Source organism: Giraffa tippelskirchi, chromosome 2 (assembly GCF_054371585.1).
Source record: "Giraffa tippelskirchi isolate mGirTip1 chromosome 2, T2T-mGirTip1v1.2.pri, whole genome shotgun sequence".
NCBI lineage: Eukaryota > Metazoa > Chordata > Mammalia > Artiodactyla > Giraffidae > Giraffa > Giraffa tippelskirchi.
Window position 1 is genome coordinate 30088590 of NC_137276.1, and position 21766 is coordinate 30110355.

Here is a 21766-nt window from a genome sequence, read left to right on the forward strand (position 1 = left end):
CCTGAAGTCATCGTGATGCATGGCTATACTTATCCTGGGATTCTCAATTTTTTTTTTCAACTTTGGTCTTCATAAAAATGGCAAGCAATGATTGAACACATTTTAAAAGCAGAAAGCCCTTGTAGTATGGGTAATGATTCAGTTTCCCAAATAAAACGATATTATTGCTCAGACTTCCAGAGAAAGTCAACAAATGTATTTCTCCTCTGTCCCTCTAATAATGGTACTGAGAAATAGTGAAATATTAGAGGGAAAAGGAAACTAATATACTAATATATTAGTATGTATATACTAGTATTACATTAGTAATATATACTAATGTATTAATATAAGTGAAGTCTATGCAGATATATATTTTTTTAAGTCTTTAACATATTTTTTGTAATACCAACAAATCATTGCAAGTTTGACTGACCATATAGCCCTAGTGCAGGGCTATGAAATTAGCATAACCTGAGACTAGTGGGAGAATTTGAAACATCTGCTACCACTTCTACCTTAATTCTTAATTCCAATTGAAGTTTCATTGCATACCACAGCAAAATGGAAAATTAGATACTAGTTCTGAATTGGTTTGAAAGAAGTTTAAAAACAGCAAAAAGCAACAGCACACTGGGTAAGGGAGTCTAGGAACTGCCCCCAAAATACAACCAAGTTCCTTAAAGTAGCTCTAATAAACATTTATACCTTAAATAACTTAGATGGTAAAACCATAACATGAGTTGTTTGGATATATTAACTAAAGAAGCCAGAATGGATGTACTGAAAACCTGATACTATTTCTGACAAAGGATTTCATATTTTATTCCTAAATGTGAATAACCACAAATGAATATCAGAAACAATTATAAAATTGAGCATGATTAGCTGCAGTCAGCTATATTATATATATTCTGTTGAAACACAGTCTTGCAAGAGGATTCTATCAATGAGCATTTCATTTGCATGTATTACTACATTCTTGAGTGTCAGTTTCATCATCCATAAAATCACCAGGGTTAACAAATCTTAAGTTTCAATTTAAAAAATCTCATTCTCTGATTGTGATTGCTTTTGGAAACTCCATTTCCACCAACCTTTATTTCACGGGTTATCAAATGACCTGACCACTAGTTCTTCTGGGCAGCCTGGTCTTCTAAACCAAGGGCTACAGCCTTCTTCCTGAAACGACTCTTATCACTTCTCTGCCTTTAGTTCCTTATGCCAACTGTTCTCCCTTTGGAACTGGCCTCCAATCATCTTGGCTAGTCATAGATGAAAAACGAACCAGACAGGGCAGGTGACTTGCCTGGGGTTCCTGAGCTACATAATGACAAAGCCAGGGCTAGAATCCATAACCAGTGAGAAGTTACTGTACCTCAAAAATGTAAATATGGACATGATAATAAATGTTAATGCCTAAAATGACTAGCTTACCAAGTGCATGGCAGACTCAGTCAACCACATTTTGATAATCATTGCCTAAAGCCTTTGGTCATGAATTTGAGCAAACTGGGAGATAGTGGAGGACAGAGGAGCCTGGTGTGCCAGTCTGTGGGGTCGCAAAGAGTCAGACATGACTTAGCGACTGAACAACAAGGCCTTTGAAGTCAAAGAAAGCACTTGGGCTAAGGAGGACAGAGGCAGAATACTTTGGATAATATTGGAAGAATAAATAGAAGGTTGGTGGAAAGTGATTAAAATTTCCTAGACCAAGGAAAATCAAGGTATAGAGATGGTATTAAGCTGGTGCAAACTTAATTGCGGTTTCGGACCGTGAATTTTAAATCATTATAAGCTCAAACAGCTCTTTATTAATCAAAATAGGAACCATTATAATCAACACATTCTGCCAACGAGAAATAATTTGTTTATTCCTGTAGCATAAAAACCCATGCTTCAGGATTTGACAAACTCTTGGAAAGCATTTTCTGCCTCCTGCTGGTGGTGGAAGCATTTTCCCTTCAAAAAGTTGTTGAGATGCTTGAAGAAGTGGTTGGCGAGAGATCAGGTGAATATGGTGAGATGGGGAAAAACTTTGTAGCCCAATTCATTCAACTTCTGAAGTGCTGGTTGTGTGATGTGCAGTCAGGCATTGTAATGGAGAAAAATTGGGCCCTTTCTGTTGAGCAATGCCTGCTGCAGGTGGTGCAGTTTTGATGCATCTCACCGATTTGCTGAGCATACTTTTCAGATGAAATGGTTTCTCTGGGATTCAGAAAGCAGTAGTGGATCAGACTGGCAGCAGACCACCTTTTTTGGTGCAAGTTTGGCTTTGGGAAGTGCTTTGAAGCTGCTTCTCAGTCCAACCACTTAGCTGGTCATCGCCAGTTGTCATATAAAATCCACTTTTTGTCACACATCACAGTACAATTGAGAAATGGTTCGTTGTTGTTGCACAGAATAAGAGAAGACAACACTTTAAAACGACAATTTTTGATTTGTGGTCAGCTCATGAGGCACCCACTTATTGAGCTTTTTCACCTTTCCAATTTGCTGCCAGTGCCAAATGACCATAGAATAGCTGACATTGAGTTCTTCAGTAACTTCTCGTGTAGTTGTAACAGGATCAGCTTTGATGATCCTCTCAACTGGTCACTGTCAACTCCAGTGGCCGGCCACTACTTCCTCATCTTTAAGGCTCTGGTCTCCTTTGCAAAATTTCTTGAACCACCCCTGCACTGTACATTCATTAGCAGTTCCTGGGCCAAATGCACTGTTGATGGTGCAAGTTGTCTCTGCTGTTTTACAACTCATTTTGAACTTGAATAAAAGAATTGCTCCAATTTGTTTTGTCTAATTAACATCATTTCCCTAGTTTAAAATAAATATAAACAGCAAGTAAAAAGTCATTACCAAAAAAAAGAAAGCAAAAAGTGTGCATTAAAATAATGTATAACATAACCATATTTAAGAATGTATTCCAATATCAAATAGCAAATTTCAAAAATGCAAAACCACAATTACTTTTGCACCAACTCAATAAAATTTGGATTAGAATTAACTGCAACTTAAGTGAATGTAATGCCAAATAATTAGGTGATAAGAATAATTCATGATAAGAATTCAGAAAAGTGATGGGTTGTGCCTGCATAAAGAATAATAAGCCTTACTCCTATAAACCACTGACTAAATTTTGACACTTCTGACCTATTAAAACACTAAAATAGTTCAGGTTTGCTGTTACTGTTTGTAAGGAAGACTGTTTGGCAAGACTCAAATGAACTACTGGAATGTGAATTTTATGAAATCATAATCATTTTCACATGAAAACCACTCAGGATGCAGAAATGCAAATAGATATCTTGAAAAACAGGGCAAAAAGAGGGTTAAAAGATAAGACTATACAATTCTATATGTAAGAATATTTCATTTTGAGAAAGAAATATATAGAAGTAATTGGCCCTCACCATTTATACTCAGCAAGGGTTAAATGGCTTCTGTTTCTAGTGAAGGAGATTTCCTTTAAGTTTTTTAATTGGGAGCAATGGAAGAAGCACAGGAGCCAGAACCAAGAGCAAATACTCAGTTTTTCTGAGGGGTATGACAAAAATTTGCCCTTTTTATACCATGGAACTCAGATGCCTTATTCATTGTAATAAAGCCTAGATAACATTAAAATAAAAAACATGATAAAATACACTAAAAAAATCAGGCTAATTAAAATAAATTAAGAATAAGAAATAACATTTATATTGCAAAAATGATAAACAAGTATCCTGAGTTTCTCAATTATAAAAAGAACAATACCAATTTGAAAGGTTGTCATGATGATTAAAATAACATACATAAAATTATTAATGGAGTGTCTGGTATACAATAAGAGCTTTGCAAATGGTAGCTATTATCATCATAACCAGGACGAAGAATAACCTTATTAATAAGAGCTTTCAAATTGGACTGATCACTACCTCCTCCATGCTTCAATTTCATTCTGAGCACACAAATGTGATCACTGTTAGCCACCTAGGTAGCTTTGGAGAAGATCATTAAGTAGATCACACAAGAAAATAAGAAAACCAAACACAGTATTTGGAAACGAAAGTGAGGGAAAAGAGTTAACCTGAGTAGGCAATGGCTAGCAAAAACATACTATGATGTTATTTATAAGCAGCATTCATAAGGCAAGGGCTTGCTCACAGTACAGACACAAAGATAAGAAGTCAAAGAAAATCAAGGCAATTTAGAAATCTTAAAAATTAAACTGCTGAGACATAAGCCCTAATGAAAAGTTAAAAGTTCTTCCAAAGGAACCTGTAAGACACTCTGCTGGATCCATTTTTATCTAATTTGAAAACGATTCAAGACTCATCATCTTTTCACCTACTTTAAGTATACTTACTTTCATCTCAGTTTATTTCCAGGAGGATCTGGATTTATTTTTCTTGGTTTTATGAAGCACTTAACTCCTTTCTACTCTCAGTATGAAATTTATTTTTTAAGAATTCCACTTTTTTCCCTTTAAAGTCAAGGACTTTTCCCTTACTCTTATAATCCTAGAACTCAAAGCTGACAAAAAAAGAAAACTATTTTAACTCTGGGAGCATATTCTTAAGCAGGACATTTAAGGCTACACAGAGGAAAGATTAAAGTATAAAGAAGGTTCCATGGGGGATGAAAAAGAAATCCTTGTGCAATTTAAAGGCTAAATGCAGAGAGGAAGCAAAGATCCTGAAGGGTAATGGATAAAAATGTAATTACTATGGCTTTTCCTCTCTCCCCATTAATGGAAATGCTGTTTATGACTGAGAAATCTCTTAGGAAATATTCTGAAAGTTGCCAGGTGGATTATTAACAGATTTATCTGTCTATTCCAAAGCTTGTGATTTGCTTCTTTTCAAATATTCCAAGAGCCCAACTAAGAAAACTTCTATTTCTCAGAAAAACATTAATAAATAAGAGCTTGGATTTTATTGCCTTGGCCCGCTCTCCTGATATTGTCCTTTCCTTCTTTAAAAACAAGCCAAATGCATCCCTTCCCAAACTACATATTGATCTTAGCAGTGAAATAAAAGAACTCTTCTTGAATCTTCCCACGTAAGGACTTGTAAAAACAAGCCAAGAGGACAGTGACCTGAAACCAGATAAATCCAGGTCTCCAGTCCCCATCCCAGTTTCTCCAATTCCTACAAGCACCATTAAGGCTCAAAAAGAAAAGTTAATGCCCAAACAGCCTCGAAGCCACAGAGACATGGAAAATTTTCTGTTCTGTTTATACGAGGCATCAGATAATATATTGTTAAAATCTTCACTGGACCATTCATACAGAAAGGGTTCTAACCTTTTAAAATCTAACTAATATCAGCAACAGGATGTCAGGGATCTTGGGCCACATTCACAGTGGCTTCTTTGTCGAGTAAGCAAAGAAGTCATGTTATTTTGGTTGCCTGGAAATTCTTATCTGTTCCGCTGATCTGCAAAAATCTTGGATCCCTATTAAAGGCTGTGGATCTCCACATAAACAATATCTCTGTTACAGAGAAAGAAGGGGCTGCTGCACTTGGTAGAATGTCTTCGACTTTGAATTAGATGCTCCAAGTTTGGTTTCAGCTAGGCTTCCAGTGTGCCCGATGCTGAACTTCATGCTTAAAGCAAGGGGAGAAAAGTCTTGATCCCAGGAGCACACCAGATCTCTCAGATAAAGAAGTAGAAGCATGCTTCAGTTGGACTAAAGTTGGTCCCCCTTGTTAGCACCAATCTCTCATTTAGTTCTTCATAGACTAAATTACAGCTTCTCTTCAGAGAAGAGGACCTGGATATTGAGAAGGAATTAAAGTAGATACTGAAGTAGAAATTCCAAGGCCAAATATCCACAACGTCAGGCAAAGCAGCATCTGAGGCCAGTACCAGAAAGTGGTGGAATTCAATGGGCAGCAATTTGAGGGGATTCGAGCTTCCCTTGAACCCGCCCAGCCTCATGGCCCGACCTGTACCCCAATCATGGGCACCACTTCCTCGATCCACAGCAAGTTCAATGGGGCTGAGGCTCGAGTTTGTCGGTGGTGAATCCGACGAAGCCGCAGAAGGTACAGGATGATGGCCAGTAGCACCACCAGGATACAGGCGAAGAAGAGATAGTGGTTGTAGACAAAGGAAAGACGGAACCAGCTACCATGGGCCTGTCGGACACCTTCCTGCCGTAGATCCCTAAATAAGAAGTTGAAGGTGAAAAGAAATGTTAGTTTCAGAGAGAAATATTTATGCCGATTTAAAAGGTCCAGTGGTTTTATCCCATTTATTCCATCCATGCAAACATGCTATAATACCAGCTCCACAGAGCAAGCAAAGCTGAAATGTGTCCCCAGGCCCAGATTCCTTCTGTATCTTCCTTTCCCTGGCCTAGAGGGAGACTCTGCCCCTTCTAAAATCTGGAGACGAAATGAGAAGCCAAAAAAGTGAATAGTAAGACAAGACTGGTCATCTGTAAAATGTCTTAACAGTGACCCCATACCACCTCAGCCTACACAGTTTGTAAATATGGTACTAATGAGAATAGGGTGGTCCCTGAACCTAATCAAGAAATCAGGGTATATCTAAGTATTAAAAAAAAAGTTGCTATGCTTCCTGAGAGTTTAGGATATATCCAGAGAAAGATGTCACTTAACCAATTGTAATCTGAAGAAAAAATAGAGACATGTAAACCTAAATGCAATGGTCTGTCTGTCTAAAACAGAAGCTCTTCTCTTGTAGTCCAAACACCCAATCCATTTTCATTCTGTTTGATCTGCAACGTTTTTTTAAAAATGTGAATCTCCAAACAGGAAGACTACATATAAAATGTGGACTTCTGGCTTCTCTTGGCCAAGGAGAGCTGGGAGATGCTGGGACAGCATTTCTGCATGACAGTTATCAGCCTTTTGTTTGGGGCACATACTCTCCAGTTCCCCACTTCTCTCACTCACCTGGCTTGTGACAGTATTGAGTTTAAAGAAACAGGCACCAAAGATTAAGAGTTCATTTGAAACAGTCCAGAAGAGAGAGCACCTAAAAATGATCCCAAATATCTTATGGTACATAAGAGCAAGACATCCTCGAAATGCATCTCATGTCCTTTGTTCTGGCCCACTCAAAAGCCATCCAAGTCAATGACATGATCTCAAGAGTGACTCTAGCCACCAAGAAAGACTGCTGTATAGGAACAGCATATACTGGTTCTTTAGTCAGATGTGAGGAGATCAAACCAGTCAACCTTCAGTCCTGAATGTTTATTGGAAGGACTGATGCTGATGCTGAAGCTCCAGTACTTTGGCCACCTGATGCAAAGAGCCATCTCATTGGAAAAGACCCTGATGCTGGGAAATAAGAGAAGGCAGGAGGAGAAGAGGATGACAGAGGACAAGATGGTTGGATAGCACCGCCAACTCAATGGACATGAGTTTGAGCAAGTTCTGGGAGATGGTGAAAGACAGAGAAGTCTGACGTGCTGCAGTCCATGGGGTCACAAACGGTCAAACATGACTGAATGAACAACGAGTCAGATACAGTTTCAGAGTAACTTTAGTTCATCAGTCAGTATCTTTGAATTTATTTGTAAGAGCTCAATTATAAAGACTGATTTGTTGTAGATAAATAAAATTGAATTTCTGGGAATTCCCTGGCAGTCCAGTGGTTAGGACTTGGCACTTTCACTGCCAAGGGCAGGGCGTGGGTTGGATCCCTGGCTACTAAGATCCCACAAGTCATGCAGCACGGCAGGGGAAAAAGTCAAAAATTACTGAATTCCCGACATTACAAAGAACAGACTCCAGACCAATAATTCTCAAGACTTCCTTCTGTTTCAACATATGTGGTAAGTAACAGCAGTTTCACATGGCAGTAATAAGGGGTATTTGGATGTTTCTTGTTTCTCTTTTTGAGGGAGTGGTCACTTAAGAAACTTATTTTGAGGCACCAACTACCATCCTCTAAGCTCAAGATGCTTGGTCAGTCCACTTACCTGAGTGGTAAGAAGCGTGTTTTATACAGAATGGCTCCCAGCGTCCACTGAACCTCTCGGTCATAGACCAGCTGTGCTGTCTGCAGATTTGGGTAGTCATAGGGAAAGTGAAATCCTTCATGAAGAACTTGGTACATCCAAGCCGACTTAAAACACTGATATCTGTGTGAAAAAAATAATTAATTTTTTAAAGGAAGAAAAAAAAAACAACTAATGCTTTATGCATATTCTCACTAAAATGTCAAAAAGACCCCTCTCTCCCCATTTCACCTTCCTCACCTCTAGTTGGAGCCAAATCTGAGCCTACTTTTTCTTCAAATTGACTGCAAAAGTGAGGCACACCTTCAAGCAATGTAACAGCGCTACCGTGACTATGTTTTTCTTTTACTTTCTTTTTTCCCCTAACAACCTTTACCTTCAGAGAGCATGCTGAAATATCTACAAATGTAATTATATGATGTTTGGGATTTGCTTCAAAAGAACCAATTTGTGGGGTAGGAAAATAGATGAAATAAGAAGGGCTGGGAGTTGATAGCTGATAGGAGAGAAGCTGGGTGATAGGTACTCAGGAGTTCATTATACTATTCTATTTTCGTTTATGTTTAATATTTTTAACTAAAACATTTACAAAATGGGAGGACTGATGAGCCAAACTGGCAAAAGATTGATATTTATTGAAGCTAGGTTACACGTGTTTCTGTTACTGTTCTACTTTTCTGCATGTTTGACATTTTAATAAAAATGTAAAAATAAAAAGACCACCATTTTTTATTTCAAACCATTTGGAGAGAATACTTTTTGTAACCACCAGTTTGTTTCCCTTGGCTTCACTAAAATAAGTTCACTATTTTGGCCTCTACCTTTCAGAAAATCAAAATCTAAAATAATCAAATTCTCTTTCAATGTAAATCCAATCTGTACTATCACTCACTCTGTCTCATTCATTGTTCAGACATTTTAAGGCCACACCTAAAGGAGAAAAGGAAGTTACTTACTTGAGTCGATGCTCATCTGCATGTGATGAAAAGAGGCCATTCTTGAATCTCTGAGTGAGTACTGACCAAGCCATGCCACAGTAATCCTGGAACAAACAGAGAAATGGTGCAACATGAAATGGGAGGTAAACTCTGTAATTCCCCTACAGTCGGTTTTCCATTTCCAAAGTTCCTTGTGGGTTATTAGTTGACAGGTAAACAGAAATGGTAAATTCAGTCATTTAACACCGTGCCAGGTCCTGGGCAAGGCAAGTCCTTGAACTCAGGCCACTAGGTGACTTGAGTGGCCTGGGAATACTCCTTTTTATTCCTATTGCTTCCATGTCCATACAAAACCAGCCTGACATGGCTCCTGAGCCTCTTAGGCTTTAGAGAGGGGTAAGGTTAGGACCGGGAGTAGCAACATCAAAAGCCAAAGACAGCTTCATTCTACCCTATGTAGGACTGACATGAACAAGTCAAACAGATGGAACAGAATGGTCAAAAATCTATCACTGGCCTGTCTCCATGTTGTAATTCTCACCGAAGGAATCATTTCTTTTGGTTTGTTCAATAAACTTGTATTTCCTGAATGTCTACTTCGTGCCAGGTGGCTCTAGCAGTGAATAAAACAAAAGTTTCTATTTTTATGAAGCTTACCTTCTAGTGGGGGGGGGGAGCAGACAAAAACCAAATATACATGCATACATACATACATATACACACATCCATACAAAGAATGTGTTAGATAATATAAGTGTTCACGGGAAAGATAATAAAGCAGGAAAGGGAAAGGGTAATACTGGGGAGGACTGCAATTCTGCATAGGATGGCCAAGGAAGATGTCACTGGGAAGATAACAGTTGAGTCAAGGTTAAAAAAACAGAACAAAATCATCTTTACCCTGAGAAAGAGAACATATTAAGCCACTAGCAGTTTGGGCAAGTAATAACTTGAGTCCTATGGTATTCAAGGGAAAAGGATTTGAAGAAATTTTAAAATGAGAGAAAGATTCAGGCCATGGACAGTTAGGGAACGTTGGAAAGGAAAGGAAATATGACAATATTCCTAGAGGCTGGAGAGGAAAGGGCAAGTACAAACCAGGTTTTCCTCAATATTTCTTAGGGACTGCCTTTAGGGAACAGAACAATACATATACTACATATATTATTTCTTCTGAAAGCTCTTATACTAAGAGAACTTGAAGAAGACAGAGAGAGAGAGTAAAAAATATGAGAGGACAGATCTCCCCGTAAGTTTTTCTGCTAAAAGAGAAAAATATACAAAAATGAAAAAGAGACAAGTCCAAATTGAACAGGAACTGTGGAATGCTAGCTAAACTTTTACCTGTCCATGCTGCTGCTGCTGCTAAGTCGCTTCAGTCGTGTCTGACTCTGTGTGACCCCATAGACGGCAGCCACCAGGCTCCGCCGTCCCCAGGATTCTCCAGGCAAGAACACTGGAGTGGGTTGCCATTCCTTCTCCAGTGCATGAAAGTGAAAAGTGAAAGTGAAGTCGCTCAGTCGTGTCCGACTCTTTGCGACCCCATGGACTGCAGCCCATCAGGCCCCTCCGTCCAGGGGATTTTCCAGGCAAGAGTTTACCTGTCCATACTGGCCTCTTAAAAGCTCAAGGTAAGAAAACGAAAGTGGACTTGCCCACCTGTGTGACATCATCTCCAAAAGCACTTACACCTGGGAACACCCAGTAAGGGGAAAATATCTGGAGATGACACTTTGTCCACAAACATTAGACAAGACTATAGGCAAGCTGGAGGAAAAACGATTAGCCACCACAACAGTATTAAACCTGGGTGATAATTCTGGTAATTGGACACCCATGGAGACCTAAGATTAATTAATTAGCAGGCAGTTGAACATAGCAGGTTCCTTCACTTCTCTAAGTTCACCTTCTCATCTGTAAAATGAAGGCTCGCAGGGCTCCTGCCAAGAAGCCAGTGAGATCACGCATGCAAAGCCGTTTGCACAGCGTCTGGTACAAAGTTAGGCATCCAATAAATGGCTGCTGCCAGCATGAGTCATTTTTATTATTAATAGTTTACCTGAGCAGCCTTGGCAAATGTTGGCCCATGGTAGCGGCCACCGATGCGCAACACATCCTCTGTACAGTAAAAGAACTCGGAGAAACCATAGAACTCGCTGTTGTTGAAGTCAATGGGCGACTGGTAGATGCCGTTCAGTGAGGCCTGGCTGGTGTTGGAGCGAGCCAGCAGTGGGCTCAGCATGGCCCCACAAGCCGCCCAGTCCCCTCGACCGCGGACATGCAGGACCTGGCTGTTCCTTTCTACTACATCTGTGAGTCCCACAGGCAGGCACGGATCCAGAAAAGGATTGTCGGGACTCAGACCTGTCTTGTGGCCCAGCAACCTGTCACAGTGACAAAAACAAACAAAACACATCACTACTGCACCCAGCTTCCTTGAAGATGCTTCCCAGATGTCTTGTTATTCTTCTACATGACAGCTCTAAACATTACCACTTAGTTGCATCACATGAACTTTTAAATTATGCAAATTCAATTTAGAAAAAGAAAGAGAAATATGGCAGTGATTTTATTCAGTCTTTTAGTCAACACATATTTCCCAATATATAGTGAAACTGGAGATGTGAATCTGCTATTCTCCATCTGGTCTTCATTACCACTTGCCTCTTAAAGTGAAAAGATTCACCGTGCTGATCACAGTTCTAATGTTTCAAGAAACAACTGGGAGGAGGTGAAGCGGGAAGGGCTGAGGACTGTCCTGAGGACAGTCCATGGCAGTGGTGCAGTGGCGATGGATGGCAACAGTGACTGAGGACATGCCCAGCTCTGAGGGGCAAGGAGGGCCAAGTTTTGATTCCCACTATAGCCATCACACAGCTCTGGTTATTTCAAGTCTATACTAGTCTAGCAATAAGAGATTAATATGCAGATCTGGCCAAAGGTGGAAATTAAGTGCAGACCAAATACAACTGTAGTTTGCCAAATACAGTGAACTATTCATCAAGTCCTAAGACAACTGTGGATGAAGATGCACACACAAGTGTAAAGGCTGAAGGATGGAATGGGAATGTGGCAACACAACAAAATGCTTTGGAACAAGTGGAGCCTGTTTTGAGAATGCGACACCACCTATAATGAAAGCTCAGAAAATTATCAAAAAGAGAGAAACATTAAGTTTTAACATCCCAAGAAGCACAGGTTTCTCTATAGATTAGCAGCTTCATAAGATGAGTAATCAGTCTTCTGAATTAGGTAACTGAGATACATGATGAGAAAAAACTTACGCGTGAGAAGATGATGATGCGCGCCTGTTCTGAAGCAGCAGAAAACAGCAGGCAGATATAAAGGAGAAGCAAAACAACAAAGGAAGAAAATGGAAAAGGAAGCACAGTAGCTAATGAAGAAGGACCAAAACAAAATTGGTGTGAAACTTTCATAGTAATTGCTCTTCAGATACCACAGTGCTAATGGGAGCCATCTGAGCTCTAGGCCAAGCAACTTTAGTATGGATGCCTGGATACGTAAGAGTATCTTCAGAACACAAACACACTGCTTGATTTTAATGCATTCATCAATCATCCGAATAACAGACTTCTCCCAAAGCACCCTGAACTCTTAGGAGCTGAGAATCAGAAAAACAAAAAAGACTTGAGACAATATTTTGTCTAACACATTCCCAATATAAGACAATTGATTGCTGTAGAGAAATTACTACAAATGGGATACACCAGTACCTTTTCAAGCTATTGCTTCCAGCTAAATAAATGGGGGTAAATAGTTTCATGATGGAAAAGAACTCTGTTCTCTATTATGCTGTCCTTTAATGTGCATGATGATACAAAGAATTTTAACTACTAAAAACCCCACAACTATATGTATGCTGCTGCTGCTGCTAAGTTGCGTCAGTCATGTCCGACTCTGTGCGACCCCATAGACGGCAGCCCACCAGGCTCCCCCATTACTATGGTTTAAATACTTCATCTGGCACACAAATGAAGAATCAGTGGTCCGTCCAGTGCTGGAGGAAAAAGTGTCTATTTTGGACTTAAGAGAATATTTTATGCATGCTATGGAATCTTTAAGTCCCATGTAAAATGCAACTCCACTGTAATTTGGCAAACAGGTTCTGAGCACCTCCATGTGAAAGGAACTTCTAAAAGCTACGTTATACTACACAATTTAAATTAATGACTTAATTGATCTCACTTATCCTGTGATGCCATGTCTGAAGATGGGCACAGCAAGAGGTCACCACAATAAGCCATTGTGCTTTTCTGAGTCCTAATAACAAAGATTAGAAGGCACTCTGATGAAAATCAAGTGGTACTACCAACAGCCATGCTCCGAGAGACAGTGATGGACAGGGAAGCCTGGCGTGCTGCAGTCCATGGGGTCGCAAAGAGTTGGGCACGACTGAGAGACTGAACGATAAAATAAAGCTACCCCACTGGCAGCAGTGGCGAGGAAGGAGGAAGCAAGGACATATCTATTAATATCTTGGTAGGATGTAACCATTTCTCCCTAATATCTGCAGCCTGACAACATTCTGTTTCAGAATCACAGATCCCATGTCAAGCATACCTGTTCTTGTTAAGAGTTTCATTCAACACAAGATCTTCATAGCGCTGGCGGGCAAAGTTGCCCCCAAAACCCAGAAAGGTCGTGACGTAAACCCTATACACGTGTTCAGTGTGTTGCACATCACAGCCCAGGTTGAACTCAGCCAGCAAGATCTTCGCAGCTTCTTCCTGCAATATGATGTAAAAGGAATTTTAGTTTTGGTTGATTTCTAGAAAGGCATGACATTGCTAATACACCAGGTTTCATTTGCTATGACTACTCTTTAAGACATTTTGTATTAAGAGCATTCTTTCATCTTCATAGCACTATTTTAAATAAAGACATAAAATGACCCTAACCTTGTCACACGATTAACACAGTCACAAAATTCAGAGCTGGTGACTTTCAGAGTTTAATTATTTCATAGATGATGAAACTTAAGCCCATATGACTCCCCTACTCAAAAAAGTTTGCTTATTCCTTACTATCTAGAGATAAAAAAGCCAGATCCCCTAGCATGGCTCCCAAGACTCCTCATGATCTAACTTTCTTTATCTTATCACTTCCCAGCATTCCCTATTACCACATTTAAAAACCCCATACTACAACAGGCTGTTCATCATTCCCTGGACATTCTGGGCTCTTTGCTATTTTTCCTGTGCTTTTGTGCATACTGTCACCTCCATGCAGATGGCCTTCCCTTAACCTCCACTATACAAAAGGCTACTATCATCCAAGGACCAGGTAAACACCTTACTTTCCATGAAGGCAGCATGGAAGGCGCCTGAATAAGCCTTTGTGAATGTGGTTCGCCCTGTCAGTGCCCACACTGCTGCGGCTCTCTGTTTAGACCCAAGATGCTCAGCCAGAGGTGATTTTGCACCCCCAGGGGCAACTGGCAGTGTCTGAAGACAGTTTTAATTGTCAAAACTGGGAGTCTGGGGGATATAGGGGCATTATGACATCTGATAGAGGCCAGGGATGCTGTGAAACATCATACAACGCACCAGACAACCTTCCACAACAAAGACTTATTCAGCCCACAATGCCAATTATGCCAATGATGAGAAACCCTAGTTTAGATCAAATTACAGAACTGTCGTGGTCTGCCTGTTATCACAGGCTGTCTCCACTGATAGATCACAAGCTTTTGGGGGCAGTGTAACATGTCTTCTGTCTTGCATATACTAGCTGCTGAAAAATGTTTTATTTCTTTTTCTTCTGTATGATAAAACTTCTCCCTCAAAATGCATTCTTTACATTCTAGTAAGGCAAGGAATAACAGAAGCACAAGAATGGAATCATTAGTAAAAGAAAGAGAATAATGTCTAATGAATAAGTATTTATCAAATACTGTACTCTGGGATTTACATTATCATGTTTAATCCTCAAGCAACTCTTCCAGATAAGTAGTATAATTATAATAGCTAAAATGTATTAAGCTTTTATTACATGTTGGGCAGCTTGTTAAGTACTTTATACAAGTGGTATTATTTCATACTCACAACTTTATGAAATAGATACTATTACTATTCTCTTTTTACACATGAGGAAACTGATGCTCAGAGAGGTAACTGACCCAAGATAACATAAGCTAGCAATGATCTGAAGCAATATATGGACCCAGGACAGTTGGTCTAAGTCAAAACATAGTGCCCTTCCTTCTCAAAGATGGGCATTCCTAGCAACTGAATTTCCCCAAAAGGTAAATACCTCTTGTGGAGAAAGGACAGAAGTTGAGGTAGGAACTTCATAAGCAATTTGGAGAGAGGCTCCTCCCATATCCAGTATCCCTACTGTCCTTCTGCGTCCTGTCACCAATTCCTGGGGAGCCTCAGCATCAGCTTCTGAAATAAATGAGGTAAGTTAAAAAGCAATAAAAGAAAGCAAATAAGGACTAATAAATGAGGAAAGTTAAAAAGCAATAAAAGAAGCATGTTAAGTTTTGAAAAAAGAAAGAAAAAAATAAATCAAAATTAGCACTTACATGCTAGTGATTTGGTTATGACACAAACCTTCAGCCCTTAGAACTGTCGTAAGAAGACAGTATCACTCACCATCTTCATGGTCAAATCTTCCCAAAACAAAGTTGATTCCAATCCATGCATAAACCCCTAAGTAAGAAACATAAAAGCCCTTGCTTAATTCTCTACTGTGATAGCATGTGTACACCTCTCCACAGCTGCTCTTTCCCCCTTTTTCTGGAAAAAAAGTGATCATAGTATTTTATTCCACACTCTCAGTGTATGAATTTAAAAATTTTTATCTGGTGATGTTTTTCCCTTTTAAAATTACTTGTGTTTTCCAAATTTCCTACAATGAATAGGAATTAACGTGTAAAAATAAATGTTAAAAGATGTAAATCTTGGTGTTCTAGCTCTGGGCAACACAGAATTAATTAAGCATACTCGCCCCGTCTCCCCATAAGGTATAAACTCTGGATAGAATGTACAGAGCAGTTGTCTGAGGACTCTGAAAGTAAATGACAGAAGGCACGCTGGGGTAGACATCAGACTTTAAAGTACCACCAAAATTGCAGCAAGTTTCCCATTTTCCCCCCTCAGATACTGTCTGGCCTGGACTGAAAACCAGCTTGAAATACAAAACCAGATATGCACAGAAAGAACTACAAGGCCCTGTTCTGTGGTCCAAGGATCAGAAAAGGGGACTCCAAAGGTTCAGAAGGAGGGGGGTAGTTCCTTGCTTTCTAAAAAATTTGGTTCTCTGCTACTCCAGGCAATTCTGCATCAGCACAGGGAGAGACTGGGTAGATGCCTATCTCTCTGAGGAGTACGAATCCTTTCTGACCAGAGGAGCTATGGCCTCAAGAGTTGGGGCAAAGTCCTATTGCTCACTTTTCTCCCTCTGTCCTCTACCACTTAGCCCTGGATACAGATGCAGTCATGGGAAATGCATGGCACACTGTGCAAATTAAACCTCTGACTTTCTACCGAAGGACCATGAAAGTGAGCTGCAGGGAACCAGAAAGTCTTGGGCAGATAGCAGAGAGTTGGGAATGAGGTAGTGTAGGAACTCCTGGGCTCACATATGTGATCTGACTCTAAACAACATATCAAAGGTTCTGAGAACTGACCTACTGGCTAGTCAATCCATTTGTATGGGCTGTGCCCAGGTTCAGATTGGTCACTGGCTGGCACACACACAGGACAAATCCTAATCTTAGTGCCAGAATCAAAAGAATCACTGTCCACAGAAGGCAGGTCAGAACTTAAGGCCTGAACCTAACCAGTCTGCTAAAACAAAAAAATTAACATTCCCTTTATGACTGAACGCAGAAGGCAATGGCACCCCACTCCAGTACTCTTGCCTGGAAAATCCCATGGATGGAGGAGCCTGGTAGGCTGCAGTCCATGGGGTCGCTAAGAGTCGGACACGACTGAGCGACTTCACTTTCACTTTTCCCTTTCATGCACTGGAGAAGGAAATGGCAACCCACTCCAGTATTCTTGCCTGGAGAATCCCAGGGACGGCGGAGCCTGGTGGCTGCCGTCTATGGGGTCGCACAGAGTCGGACACGACTGAAGCGACTTAACATAGCATTATGACTGAAACAAGACCCACGGTCTAACAATGTAATATTCAAAATATCTAGGATACAATATAAAACGACTTGATAGACAAAGAACTAGGAAAATCTCAACCCGTAAGGGAAAAAATGCCAACCCTGAGAAGACACAGGTGTTGGAATTATCAAATAAGGCAGCTATGAAAAATGTTCAGTCACTCTATTGTGTCTGACTTTTTGTGACCCTTTGGACTGTAGCCTACCAGGTTCCGCTCTGTCCACGGGATTCTCCAGGCAAGAATGCTAGAGCGGGTTGGCATTTCCTTCTCCAGGGGATCTTCCTGACCCAGGGATTGAACCTGGGTTTCCTGCACTGCAGGCGGACTCTTGACTGTCTGAGCCACCAGGGAAGCCCCAAGGCAGCTATTCAGCCAGGACATAAGAGCAGTCTTCCAATGAATAGACAGAGTCTCAGCAAAAAAATGGAGCAAAACCTAATGGGAATTTTAGGACTGAAAAATGTAAAACTTAGATTGAAAAAGGTGAATCTGTTCCTCAATGTGAACTGCAACTAGAAGACAAACAATTTTCTGTTTTTCAAGAAACGGAAATATAATTCATCATAAAGGGCACGTTTGGGCAACATGAGACCACGCATGCAACTCCACCCCAAAACTACAAACCCCAAGTGCAAGCTTTTACTGCTCAAGGCCCAGTACCTTCTTGCTTTCCAGAGATCACTTCTGCCTGAGACTGAGAAAAGAGGAAGTCAAACTCCAGAGGTAAATCTTTCACTAGATCAGCCAAGATAGCCAACTGCTTCCTGCAAGAAAGAACCAAAAAAAGAGCCCTAAGAGTTAATGGTTAAACCCTCTTTTCACAAACAGCCTCAACTTCTCACAAGCAGCCTTCTGCTGCTGCTGCTCTACTTAGCCTTATTAGACCCCACTGTTCACTGACCCAAGCCGCTTGATCCCTGCTTCTGTTTGGTACCCTCTTCAATTTCAAAGTCTTAAAATTACTCAAAAGCATAGCCTCCCTCTTAAAAGGCAATATGGTAACAGTAATACTTATCTTTTATATAATGCTACAATTCAAATAGTATTAAAAGATGAGACTATGGTTCTATGCCTCTCACAGGCTAAGTATGGATAAGCTGCAGGAAACTGGAGCACAGTTTCATAATCTATAAAATAAATGTAATTATGCTATTCCTAACCACCATGAAAGGAGGCTGCTAAATTGAGGAACACACTCTCATCCTCAGATCTTACACAATACAGAAACACATCACCACACAGGAAGAAGACTTTGGCCCACAAGATTTTATATGATCCTTTATATAAACTCTTAAATTTCCTTTTCCATATGTCAAGGGTTGACTTTCTTTGTCTTCATAAAAAATCTTATCATTTGGAAAAGCCAGAGCAGCATCAAAATCCAAAGGTCATAATTTGGGGATGATGCTTGAAGCTTAGTATCTGCAGGGCCATTCTGTCCTCTAAAGTTTTATGTTATTAGTATGATCAGGTAAGGACAAGCAAAGAAACAAAGCTAGAAGTAATAATATGAATCTAGAGACAATGCTGGTTAAAAATAAGAGTAATTATCTTGGATTTTAAAAATTACTCATTACAAAAATATTCTGCTGGTTATACTGGCTGTCAGCATGACTTGGTAAAGAATGTTATTAGCCCTTGAAAGTGAAAATTACATTTAAAGTAATAATCTTCCAAGATAAGTATAGTTTCTAAAAAAGTTCGTTGTTATATACAATAAATTTTTAAGATAAAAATTTCATAGGGGGAGCAAGAAGTGCTATTTTTGCCATTCTTACTGAATATGCTTCAGTAAGCATACCCAAAGATGATACCAAAGAATACCCAAATACCCCAAGAAGAGGGCTTGCTAGTCTGGTGATGATGTTGAAGAATGAGCACCAACACACTCTGCTATTTGACATGTACATTACTGGTATAATCTTTCTAACGGATGATCTGGGACTATGTATCAAAATTTTTAACGTGTTTAAACTTTTGACCTAATAACTGTATTGTAAGACAGCTATTGCAATAAAGTCATCAGACAAGAATACAAAGAGGAAAAATACGTAGCATTACTTATAGCAGTGAAAAACTGGAAATAATCTAACTGTATGTACTTCAGTGGTGACTGGCTAAATAATTTATGGCATATTCATACAATGTTACAGCATACAGATGTTAAAAGAAATGAGGTCAACTTCTATCTACCTGTGTTGACATGAAAAGATTTCGAGTTCCAACAGGTTAGAAAACAGTATATATAATATTATCCCAATTTATGTTAATAAACAAAACACTCTTCATGTTATTTCACAGGATAGGACGGAACATTGGTTTTCTAAAATTCAATACTGCTTCTTTATTTAAAAAAAAATGTCTATGGCAAAATGTTGACAACTGCTGAAGCTGGGTGGTAAGTAAATGGGGACTCACTACACTGTTCCCTCTACTACTAAATATATTTGAAATTTCCCATAATAAAGGTTTTTTTTCTTATCACTTTACAATTTTCTTACAATATCACTTTGTAATTCTTTAAAGCTATTTCTATTACAAAATAAAAAGGCAGTAGAATAAATTCTATTAGTCTAGGCCTTTGGCAAAGAAATAAAACATACTGCTAATAAATCCAAAATACAGTCCAGGTTATCCACCCCCATTTTGAATATTTCTCACAGAATACTAATACTAATAAGTATTACTAATACTAATAAGTAACAAAGGATTAATTATATAAAACAGGTTCTTGCAGTGATTGTTACACTTATGTCAACAACTATAGCTACCTTACAGGTTTCACAAGCCCAGGATAGATCTAGGCATTATTAAAAGAGGTGATCAAAAAACAAGTTAAAGGCAAGTTCTTTAAAAATTCTTAAGATAAAATAAATATTAATATTCAGAGCTCCATGATGACAGAGAACATCTTAAACAAATGCGGTGGAGCTAATGGGGGTGGTTTTGTTTAAATAGAAACTTCTCTGACAGAGGAAAGGATGGGCAGTGCCAGGAGATGGGGCAATCCTCTCCTTTGCTCCACTTTGCTCACAAAATGTGGCCAAATCTTTGCCCTGTTGGTTGGCTCTGCCTTTCTGATCTCTGAGTCAGCTTTTTCTCTGGCTCTCCAACCTCCTTCCTGGTTTGTGAGACCTCAGTCCATTCACAGAACTCCTGATGTGGCACCACCTGTGGCATCCATACTCTCCCCAGGGTTTGTAAAATTCTGAATGATGGTGGTGGTGGTGGTGTTTAGTTGCTCAGTTGTATCTGATTCTTTTGCCATCCCATGGACTTCCAGGCTCCTCTGTCTATGGGAATTCCCAGGCAAGAATACTGGAGTGGGTTGCCATATCCTCCTTCAGGGGATTTTCCCAACCCAGGGATGGAACCCACATCTCCTGCACTGGCAGGTGGGTTCTTTACCATTGAGCCACCTGGAAAATCACCTGGGAAGAATGATGTATTACTTATGTCAAAAACAAAAATTCTAAATTGCGTGTGTAGTATGATAACGATTTTGTAGAAGTTACATGTAGATGTACAAATAGAAAGGAATAGAACAAAATGAAACAGTTTTGATAAGACAGTAGAATAATAACTTTTTTGTTTTGCTTTTAAAATTTACTTTAATGATGTAAGGTTCTAGTAATAACATCATAAATTTCAGTTTTAAAAATAAGTAAAAAAAAAAATTAAAATCAAAATGGTTGTGAAAATAAGGAGCTACAAGGCCTTTAAGGATGACAAATGGCTTCTCAACAGTAAACCAGAGAGTAAACCAGTAACTCTGTGTCTAAGCAGCAGGAAAGCAGTGCACTGAAAGAATTACTGACACACATTGTATTGTGTGGCATGTCTGGCACAAGCAGAATGGAGCCCTATACATATGGCAGAGGTTTTCATTGCTGTTGGCCAAATATACAAAATGAAGTTCTGCGGAAAGGGAACTAATTATGAAGGAAAAATATTTAAGCTAATAAAAAATACTGATGACTATGAGACTGTGGACATTCCAGAAGGATGGATGCTTAAGTTAAGGAAGCTCATTCCTACCCCAAGACCATAGTAAGTGTAGAGGGGTCAGGGAGGTGTCAAAGGGGAGAAATCACAAACAAGGAGGGATCGGATGCAAGTATAGCCGCTGCCTCTTCCTTTTCCTCCTCCTCTAGGATTAGGTGGCAAAATGCCAGGCTAAACTGCCAAGGTCATATGGAAAAAACCTACCTGACAAGTAATGAAAAACCTGGTCTCAAGCCATGGAGACCAAGTTTGCAGGCAGCACCAGCTGTCACCAGGGAGCCAGGCAAAGTTACAGAGAAAACTCAAATCTTACCAGAGCCTTCCTACTAGCCCCCAGGTACCCAGTCCCTCAGGTGAGCTTCCTACTACCCTTGTGAAATTATGCTCCCCCTCTGGGCTTCCCTGGTGCCTCAGACAGTGAAGAATCTGCCTAGTGAAGAATCTGCCTGCAGTGCAGGAGACCCACGTTCAATCCCCAGGTCAGGAAAATCCCCTGGAAGAGGAAATGGCAACCCACTCCAGTATTCTTGCCTAGGAAACCCCATGGACAGAGGAACCTGGTGGGCTACAGTCCATGGGATCACAAAGAGTCGGACATGACTGAGCGACTAGCACTTTCACTTTCTAGGTGCTAGATAATGATCCAAATTTATCACCATCACTGCTGCTCCTAACCCTTAATCAAAACTAAAAATCATTACAGCCATCTCAGATAGATATTGAT

General features: G+C 39.8%; 1 protein-coding gene and 1 pseudogene across 12 annotated transcripts in view; one reads left to right on the plus strand and one right to left on the minus strand.

Annotated features, from left to right (window-relative positions):
• Positions 1 to 1773: 1773 nt before the first annotated feature.
• The window catches only part of ENTPD7 (ectonucleoside triphosphate diphosphohydrolase 7), a 51992-nt gene continuing 31999 nt past the window's right edge, over positions 1774 to 21766 (minus strand). For 6 of the 12 annotated variants that reach the window (XM_081548916.1, XM_081548905.1, XM_081548927.1 and 3 more), the window contains 8 exons: positions 17698 to 17801; positions 15510 to 15566; positions 15166 to 15299; positions 13474 to 13640; positions 10952 to 11276; positions 8911 to 8996; positions 7916 to 8077; positions 1774 to 6126 (listed from right to left, as the gene is read on the minus strand). In XM_081548916.1, the coding sequence (XP_081405042.1) occupies positions 5895 to 6126; positions 7916 to 8077; positions 8911 to 8996; positions 10952 to 11276; positions 13474 to 13640; positions 15166 to 15299; positions 15510 to 15566; positions 17698 to 17801 (1267 nt within the window). In that variant the 3' untranslated portion in view covers positions 1774 to 5894. The remainder of the gene's footprint in view (positions 6127 to 7915; positions 8078 to 8910; positions 8997 to 10951; positions 11277 to 13473; positions 13641 to 15165; positions 15300 to 15509; positions 15567 to 17697; positions 17802 to 21766) is intronic. The other 6 variants (XR_014070961.1, XR_014070962.1, XR_014070960.1 and 3 more) reach the window with 3 other exon arrangements.
• Positions 11688 to 12331, plus strand: LOC145538234 (receptor-binding cancer antigen expressed on SiSo cells pseudogene; annotated as a pseudogene).